Source organism: Sinocyclocheilus grahami, unplaced genomic scaffold (genome assembly GCF_001515645.1).
Source record: "Sinocyclocheilus grahami isolate Dianchi unplaced genomic scaffold, SAMN03320097.WGS_v1.1 scaffold579.1, whole genome shotgun sequence".
NCBI classification, from domain to species: Eukaryota; Metazoa; Chordata; class Actinopteri; order Cypriniformes; family Cyprinidae; genus Sinocyclocheilus; species Sinocyclocheilus grahami.
Window position 1 is genome coordinate 838,296 of NW_015505758.1, and position 9,848 is coordinate 848,143.

The window sequence follows — 9,848 nt, forward strand, 5'->3', positions numbered from 1 at the left end:
CTTCCGTTTATTCACCACCAGATGTCACACTTTCCATTACATTGACTCTCCCACTACACAAACTGTTGCATAGCACCCCGGACTACATATCCCATCATTCTTTGCACGATTTGCACACTGCACTGATTGCACACAGCTGTTTCTAATCACCTCACTCACTATATAACACCTACTCTAACCACATTTCTCTGTATTGTTTAGCCTGTACCCCTTTCCGAGTCTCCGTGTTTTCCTTGTTTTGCCTTGCCTTGCCTGTTTTTTATCTTTGCCTGTTTTCTTGGATTTCTGCCTCTCATCTCGCCCCTGTGATTCTGTCTGCTGATTGGTGACCTACGCTAGCCCTGGGACTATTCTTGTGTTTTGCCCGCCATATACCTGTTTGCCATTGCTTTGACCCTGGCTGTTTACCACGTCTCTTGAATAAAGCCTGCAGATGGATACACACGTCTCACGTCTCGTCAGCCCCGTTACACATTCAAATATGAAAAGTCTCAATAAAAACAGTTCAGTGTAATTCAGATTGATTATTTTTTACCAAATATTTCTATGTGCTATGTAAATCAGTGCTTAATGGAAATCTTTTTTGCACTCACCTGGATCATTAAATGGCACCAGAATATATTCAGATGGTTCATCTTGAGTTCCTTTCTTACTGTCAATGATGTTGAAGGCGACTCTTTTGGCTTCTGCAATGTCGTCAGTCATACTGCCTGTGGTGTCAATTACAAAAACTAGGACTGCAGATCTTGCGATACCCATCAGCCTGATGAAGAGGAAAAAATAGGTTATTTTGGTTAATGGACTTAAAATTAGATAAAAAAAAATAAAATAAATAATAATACATTTATATTTATATACATTCAAAAGTATGGGTGCAGTAAGACTTTTTAATGTCTCTTCTGCTCAGCAAGGCTGCATTTATTTGAGCAAAAATAAGTCTACTGTAAAAACAGTAATATTGTGAAATATTTTCACAAATTAAAATAACTGTTTTCTATTTTACTATATTTTAAAATGTAATTTCATTATGGCAAAGCTCAATTTTCAGCAGCCATTACACCAGTCTTCAGTGTAACATGAAATAAAAAAATCTAATATGCTGATTTGGTGCTCCAGAAAAATTTCTTATCACAGTTGAAAACACTTTAACGCTGTTAAAAATTGTGGAAACCGTGAATAGAAAAGGAACAGCATTTATTAGAAATAGAAATATATTTGTAACATTATAAATGTATTTACTGTCACATTTGATCAATGTAATGCATCTTTTCTGAAGTATTAATAGTTTTCAGAAAAAAATCTAACTGACTCCAAATGTTTGAACAGTAGTGTAGAGAACAGGTTGTTAAGAGAACAACTCCCAGCTTTGCAAGTTATAAAAAATCTCTTTGTCTAAAGATATACGAGGAATCTATTCCAATACCGAAGGTAGTCCTTGTTTCCTATAGCTCCACGGATGTCCTCTAGCAGCTCCAGGGTGGCTTCAGCTGCCAAGTTTACAGCATTATTGTGTTGATCAGTATTATGGGAACGGGGCTCATCTTTACTGATCCCACCTCGAGGATTCTGGGAACTGCTGAGGTCAGTCTCCCCACCATGGCTACATTTTCCTTTTACACATAAAAGACAAATAAAAGTTAATGAAATTTTATAACTTAAATATTTTCTTTCCAAATCCACTCCCGTATATACTTTCTACTTGTTTTCTTTCCTTTAAGTGTTGCTTAAGTGAGGAAATAGAATAAACCAGATAAGTCAAATATCAAAGGCTTGCACTTCTAAATTTTGAAATACTACATGTTTTAGCTCTGCTTTTACTGCTTTTGATGAAGGTTTGTTATAAATAGATTTACTGTTGTTGCAAAGTCATTCTCTTTGGTAAACTTGGACCTTGCTTAATTGAAACCACTTCTCACCCCATAAACACAATATAATGAATAGATTTTGCTGTATTGTGTAATATTGGAAAGAAAGAAAAAATGTGCAAGATGTGTCAGGAAATGGGTTGAGCCACGACCCTACCATCAACATCCTAGTTACTACAACATTTTTTGAAATGAGTCGTAACTCATTTGTTTACCCATAGGACAACTTAGAACTGAACACCAAAACTTGTTCATTTGAGTTTGATTTGTGCTTTCAACAACTCATCTATTTACATAGTTATTAGACTGTAAATTTAAGTTACTAAGTAGTTACATATATTTTTTACAGAATGTGTGCCCATGCATGTCTCTTGGTCTAAACCTATGTATGTCTCTTCACCTTGAGGTTTGTCACTGGAGAACAAGCCCATATATCCTGAAGTGAGGTACTTCCCATTGAGAATGGCAGGAAGCAACTGGTTTGGACAGGTACCACTGGCACAGTCACTGCATGTTGGCATCGTAATGTCTGCACATTAACACATACACATGCAATCTATTTAAAGCAGTATACATTTGTTAAAACCCACAGGCAAATCGGAAACGTGCACTCAATTTATTTGTTTCCTATTCAGGATCAGTCAACATAGATTAATCTCATACAATGTGATATGTACTGTTATCAGTTATGAACCAAGTCATCTGTTAACTTATCTCCAGTTCTCATTAGAAACATTGTTTTTTATAAGCCATCAATTTAATTACACTTGAACATTGGACATGTCAACACAAAGAAATGGTGCAATGGGGGGGGGGGGGGGGCCGCATATGAGTCTCTCTCATAAATCACACACACTGGCTTTATGTACCTGCAATCTTCTCAATGTTGAGATCCGGTCTGATGAGGTTGGCATATGGACTTTTGTTACCCAATTCAACCCAGTTACTGTGGCTGTAAAAGTCCTGGGGGAAAAAAAGAAAAAAGAATTAAATGAATGCTTAAAAAGTTTGTTTGTTTCTCTATATGAAGACACACATTTTAGAGAAACATGTATATTTATTATGTATTTAGATTTTGTATGTTTTTAATCTTATTGTTTTTTTCAATAGGTAAATGTCATCAAATAGTTCATGAGTAAAAACATGTTCTTGAGCAATTTTGAAGCAATATGCTTGTGCAAAGTCACTGACTTTATCTCCCTCTCTCTGACCTGCAGTGTGTGACACACTCGCCCTAGTGTTTCTCGGGCAGATTGAAGGTTGTCTGTGCGGACGTTCGCTTTAATAGCCGCAGTCCCCTGAATGATAAGGTTGCGTCCCTCATTAAAGGCCTCATTATTGAAGTGGTGTGGTGCGCTGCTCATGAAGTCCCGGTCCACAAAGCCATTCTGCATGTAGATCTGATTTAGTGCCGTACGGAACTTGGCACCTGAAACCTCACCTGTGGCTGTGCCCAGACACGCACGCAGCAGCTCCTCTGCTGATGAGCCCTGTGTTAAAGTGGGAAATTAAATTATGTGTCATATGTTTGAAAAATGACTTGGTCTGTTTTTCAGTCAAAGGCAGCTGTATGTTTTCTGAAGAAATGCACAGTTTTCATGGTAGTGCTTTTTCATATGCCTTTACTTATACACAAACTCACCGTTGGTTTGAAATCTCTTCCTTCTGATTCAGCCACTGCTTCACACACCTCACGGATCTTCTCCATCACAGCATTGCCAGTAATGTCCACATGGGTGTTTCCGCTACCCCCAACTGAAACAAATGTCTGCACCCTGGACACCACTAGTGCGATCAGGGCCACGACAGGCACTGATGACTTCATGATCATCTGAATCAAGATGACAAATATTTTTAGTAAAGCTGGCCTGTGCAAAAAAACACCCATAATGTTTAGTTAAAGATATCTGGAAACATCTATGTAAAACACATTTTCATAAATTTGTTTCATTGTGAGACACAGAAACATTTTTCTCAATCGTATAGTTGCTTTTATGAAAATTTAGCCATATTTGTATTTTTTTGAAGTAATAATGTGGTGCAATTTATTTTTTCATGCATAACAACGAACTAAACTAGACATATTAAGTGAATTTAAATCTTTGGCAAGAATTAAGGGGAATTAGGTTAAAATATTATAAAAGGAGGAAATGTATCAATGTGTAAATAAATATAATAAATATAAAAAATACACATAAACCAAGTAAATTCTTCAAGTAAATTCAAGTAAATGCTATGTTTCCATCATACACACACACACACACACACACACACACACACACACACAATATATAGCATAAACACACTATCAGTTGAAAGTTTATTCAAAAATTTATATTCTTTAAATCATTATTATATAATATGCTGATTATATGTAATCTAAAATAAAATACTTAATAATATATAATATAATATAATATAATATAAAGACCTTCTTACCTAACCTGTTTTCAATCTGCTTCTGTTCCTCCAGTATCTCCCCTTAATTTGTGATCATTGTTAGTCTCTGATGACAAGTATTTATACATAATGTCTTATCTCACAGTGTTCAGAAGATGTCATGCAATCAGACCTCAGCAAATGATTAACCCCAATGGAGTTACATTATTAAGACATGGCTACCTTTAAAATATTGTGTCACGTCTCACGCATCCACAAAATTATGAATCATTCCTAACCTAAAAACACATCCAAAATGGATTACAGCAGTAAAAAATAAATAAGTGAGATTTCCGATCCATAGTGTCAGATGAGTTTTCATTGGGTCAAAACCACCTTTGACCATGAATATAAAAATTCCACCTTTGACCATATATGTGAAAATTCTACATTGCTTCATTTTAATTTGCTTCATGACTGTATGGGCCCCAGCCCAGTTTATTATAATCTTTGGACACAAACGTCACATTCCGCAATAAGACCACACCTGTTCTCGAAAACTGAGGCCCCTGAAAGTTCAGCAAGTTGTACAGCGTTACATGCTAAATGAGATAATGATCATAGATGTAGATGATCATAATTGTGAACTAATTTAATCATGAGCTTGTCAGCATCACTTCTTAATTATTAAAATTTTTAAGTGAATTTTCATTTTTATTATTATTCTCTGTTTAAGTTTGAACATCCATTCTTTGGTAAGAGTAGTAGTCACAATTTTTTAATGTAGCCGACTTATTTGGGGGATATCAAATTCATAAATTAGTTTCCACAAATAACCAAATTGTTCACTTTTAAGACGTTACTGTCGTGATTAGTAATTAATTGGTTATTCTCTATTAACTGGTCATAGTTCAGAAGTAGTTCTCAATGAGGATATTTTTATTTAATAATTGTCAAATATCTAATAAGGAACTACCTTTGTCCTAAATTTGCTACTACTTACTGCTTAGATAATCTTGCTTCTCTATGTAATGTGGTGTTTTGTTTCATGTTCATGTTTTCCATGTCTTTTATTTTGTAATTGTTTCATAGTCACTGTTTGTGTCATGCTTCCCTTGCCCTCATGTATTCATGCCATTGGTTCCCCTGTTCATTGTGTCATGTTCTGATTGGTTGTCTTAGTCATGTGTCTTGTTTCCCATTGGTTTGTTCTTGTCATGTGACCCTCTTGTTTCCTATAAGTAGCTTCATGTTCCCATTGTGCCCTCGTCGTGTATTGAATGTATTTAATCCGCTATTGGTGAGTCTAGTCTGCTCATGCTATGTCTGTTCAAGTCAAGTCAAGTCAAGTCAAGTCAAGTCAAGTCAAGTCTGTGTTTCTTGTTTGGATGTTTGGATATCACCTGTAAATAAACTGCACTTGGGTTCTCACTTACGCTCGCCTTCAGTGGATGATTCGTTACACTCTATTAGTTAATAGTATTAAGTTAAGTGTTAATGTAGTACTACCTATTACTTCCTGCATAGTTACTTGTTAACAACGGACCATTATTCTAAAGTGTTTCCTTGAAAAGTCTTACCATTACTTGCTGGCTGATGGACGGGTTCTCTCTCCCGCCTCAGTGTGAGTCCTATACAGAATTATGCATTGCTGCTGTTTGTCTGACATTTTCTAACACACAACTGCAAATAATAGGCTGAATGGGTGAGCACACAAATTCACAGGCATGTCATGCCTGAGACAGCCCGGATAACACCTAATTGTGAAATCAGGTTGTCAAAAGATTGATTTCTATCTCAACAGATAGCAGGTTTAAACCTGTCCTTTACATCGGTTTGATTCTTATCCATGGCTCACTGCTCCTTTTCCCACATTTTTTTAACAAGTCTATCAATATTGTCTAGATGAGTGATAGGCTAATATATCAGTAAATAGAACATGTTCCTCAGTGAATTTAATTAGAAGATCTTAGGTTGAGAGCCAAAAAAAGAAGCCAATACCATCCTGTTACAACAATGTACAAGCAATGAGATTTTCACACATTAACCCTTAAATGCATAAAGGGATGTACCCTTTTCCTCCTTAAATTTTTAAAGTTAGACATCAACTTTCTTAATATTCCAGTGGGTAGGCAGAATTTTATTTTTGGGCGGGCCTGGGCAAAAGTGAGCGGGCATTAGTATCCACAAATAACCAAATTGTTCACTTTTAAGACGTTACTGTCGTGATTAGTAATTAATTGGTTATTCTCTATTAACTGGTCATAGTTCAGAAGTAGTTCTCAATGAGGATATTTTTATTTAATAATTGTCAAATATCTAATAAGGAACTACCTTTGTCCTAAATTTGCTACTACTTACTGCTTAGATAATCTTGCTTCTCTATGTAATGTGGTGTTTTGTTTCATGTTCATGTTTTCCATGTCTTTTATTTTGTAATTGTTTCATAGTCACTGTTTGTGTCATGCTTCCCTTGCCCTCATGTATTCATGCCATTGGTTCCCCTGTTCATTGTGTCATGTTCTGATTGGTTGTCTTAGTCATGTGTCTTGTTTCCCATTGGTTTGTTCTTGTCATGTGACCCTCTTGTTTCCTATAAGTAGCTTCATGTTCCCATTGTGCCCTCGTCGTGTATTGAATGTATTTAATCCGCTATTGGTGAGTCTAGTCTGCTCATGCTATGTCTGTTCAAGTCAAGTCAAGTCAAGTCAAGTCTGTGTTTCTTGTTTGGATGTTTGGATATCACCTGTAAATAAACTGCACTTGGGTTCTCACTTACGCTCGCCTTCAGTGGATGATTCGTTACACTCTATTAGTTAATAGTATTAAGTTAAGTGTTAATGTAGTACTACCTATTACTTCCTGCATAGTTACTTGTTAACAACGGACCATTATTCTAAAGTGTTTCCTTGAAAAGTCTTACCATTACTTGCTGGCTGATGGACGGGTTCTCTCTCCCGCCTCAGTGTGAGTCCTATACAGAATTATGCATTGCTGCTGTTTGTCTGACATTTTCTAACACACAACTGCAAATAATAGGCTGAATGGGTGAGCACACAAATTCACAGGTTAATTCACATGTCATGCCTGAGACAGCCCGGATAACACCTAATTGTGAAATCAGGTTGTCAAAAGATTGATTTCTATCTCAACAGATAGCAGGTTTAAACCTGTCCTTTACATCGGTTTGATTCTTATCCATGGCTCACTGCTCCTTTTCCCACAATTTTTTAACAAGTCTATCAATATTGTCTAGATGAGTGATAGGCTAATATATCAGTAAATAGAACATGTTCCTCAGTGAATTTAATTAGAAGATCTTAGGTTGAGAGCCAAAAAAAGAAGCCAATACCATCCTGTTACAACAATGTACAAGCAATGAGATTTTCACACATTAACCCTTAAATGCATAAAGGGATGTACCCTTTTCCTCCTTAAATTTTTAAAGTTAGACATCAACTTTCTTAATATTCCAGTGGGTAGGCAGAATTTTATTTTTGGGCGGGCCTGGGCAAAAGTGAGCGGGCATTAGTAACTAACGGGGTCAGACTCAATATTCACGGCTGAGTTTCCCAATAAAGTTGTTTCTTAGCGTGCTACGAAGATTCTAAAACTTAACTAAAGATACCTGGGCTGCATTTCCCGAAACCTTATTAATGCTACGTCGTTCTTAAGTTAAACCTCAAGCTGTATCTTATCATTAATATGTGTTTCCCGAAATGTTCTTATTATACCTTCTGTAAGTTATACTTTCGTACGGTTGGTCTGGACCAGTCTTAGCTATACCTTATCACTGTTGACAGTTCACAGTTCTTTACATCTCAGTCTATATGAAAGCAATTCTGAAGTACTACACCCAGTGTTCAATTAAGCTGCAATTCTTAATAAATAAATAAATAAATAAAATAAAGATAAAAAAATATTTAAAAAAAAAGGAGAGAGAGAGACAAACTCGACAGAGCTACCCTCCGAAATTCAGCTGCTAGTGGCTCTCCTCTTTCTCTCTTTTTTCTCCGCCATAGTAGCTGTTGATCATATGTTTCCCGTGTAGCACTTTTATTGAGTAGCTCATCCAATAACATGTCATGCCTGAGACAGCCCGGATAACACCTAATTGTGAAATCAGGTTGTCAAAAGATTGATTTCTATCTCAACAGATAGCAGGTTTAAACCTGTCCTTTACATCGGTTTGATTCTTATCCATGGCTCACTGCTCCTTTTCCCACATTTTTTTAACAAGTCTATCAATATTGTCTAGATGAGTGATAGGCTAATATATCAGTAAATAGAACATGTTCCTCAGTGAATTTAATTAGAAGATCTTAGGTTGAGAGCCAAAAAAAGAAGCCAATACCATCCTGTTACAACAATGTACAAGCAATGAGATTTTCACACATTAACCCTTAAATGCATAAAGGGATGTACCCTTTTCCTCCTTAAATTTTTAAAGTTAGACATCAACTTTCTTAATATTCCAGTGGGTAGGCAGAATTTAATTTTTGGGCGGGCCTGGGCAAAAGTGAGCGGGCATTAGTAACTAACGGGGTCAGACTCAATATTCACGGCTGAGTTTCCCAATAAAGTTGTTTCTTAGCGTGCTACGAAGATTCTAAAACTTAACTAAAGATACCTGGGCTGCATTTCCCGAAACCTTCTTAATGCTACGTCGTTCTTAAGTTAAACCTCAAGCTGTATCTTATCATTAATATGTGTTTCCCGAAATGTTCTTATTATACCTTCTGTAAGTTATACTTTCGTACGGTTGGTCTGGAGCAGTCTTAGCTATACCTTATCACTGTTGACAGTTCACAGTTCTTTACATCTCAGTCTATATGAAAGCAATTCTGAAGTACTACACCCAGTGTTCAATTAAGCTGCAATTCTTAATAAATAAATAAATAAATAAAATAAAGATAAAAAAATATTTAAAAAAAAAGGAGAGAGAGAGACAAACTCGACAGAGCTACCCTCCGAAATTCAGCTGCTAGTGGCTCTCCTCTTTCTCTCTTTTTTCTCCGCCATAGTAGCTGTTGATCATATGTTTCCCGTGTAGCACTTTTATTGAGTAGCTCATCCAATAAAATAAATTAGTGATTTACACCAATATATGTGTATTGGACTTGTGTAGGCACAATATGTGTTTTTTTTATCTCTCTTCTGTTAAAAGCTGTTAAATTATTAAGCAGTGTCTCTGTAGTTTTTTTCCCTTTGTATTTTAAGTGGTGACCACTGGGAGGTGCTCTGGGCATATATTTTTCTTTCTTGGTTTTATTCCCTGACCTGATGTATGTTGCAAAGCGAAAGTAAAAGTTTCACGCAAGTTCGTTGCATTCTAACAGGAAAGAGTTCCTTGTCTTTATTTAAAATCAACACTTTTTTTAATAAAGAATACCGCTTTCTCACATAACGCACTGAAGAAGCCAGTGCATAGAATGAATAATTGATTCTTGAGGCATCGATATCAACCGATTCAGCACCACCCCCATGGACAGCACCTGGTAGTTCGGAGAACAAGCCTAGAACATGTATACATTTAGTTAAGTCACACCTTTAGAGTCTTCGTAGTGAGCTAAGAGATAACGTTAAAAAACCCTCTTAACGCTA

The 9,848-nt window shown here is 36.2% G+C and overlaps 1 protein-coding gene across 5 annotated transcripts in view; it reads right to left on the reverse strand.

The window, feature by feature from the left end:
- LOC107556812 (von Willebrand factor A domain-containing protein 7-like) overlaps positions 1-7,260 on the reverse strand; it is a 17,423-nt gene extending 10,163 nt beyond the window's left edge. Inside the window, exons 1-7 of one of the 5 annotated variants that reach the window (XM_016240031.1) lie at positions 4,310-4,345; positions 3,508-3,696; positions 3,077-3,355; positions 2,735-2,828; positions 2,266-2,394; positions 1,424-1,610; positions 594-763 (exon numbers count right to left, since the gene is read on the reverse strand). In XM_016240031.1, the coding sequence (XP_016095517.1) occupies positions 594-763; positions 1,424-1,610; positions 2,266-2,394; positions 2,735-2,828; positions 3,077-3,355; positions 3,508-3,696 (1,048 nt within the window). In that variant the 5' untranslated portion in view covers positions 4,310-4,345. Of the gene's footprint in view, positions 1-593; positions 764-1,423; positions 1,611-2,265; positions 2,395-2,734; positions 2,829-3,076; positions 3,356-3,507; positions 3,697-4,304; positions 4,346-5,824; positions 5,918-7,167 lie in introns of those variants that run through there. The other 4 variants (XM_016240030.1, XM_016240032.1, XM_016240029.1 and 1 more) reach the window with 4 other exon arrangements.
- Positions 7,261-9,848: the final 2,588 nt, after the last annotated feature.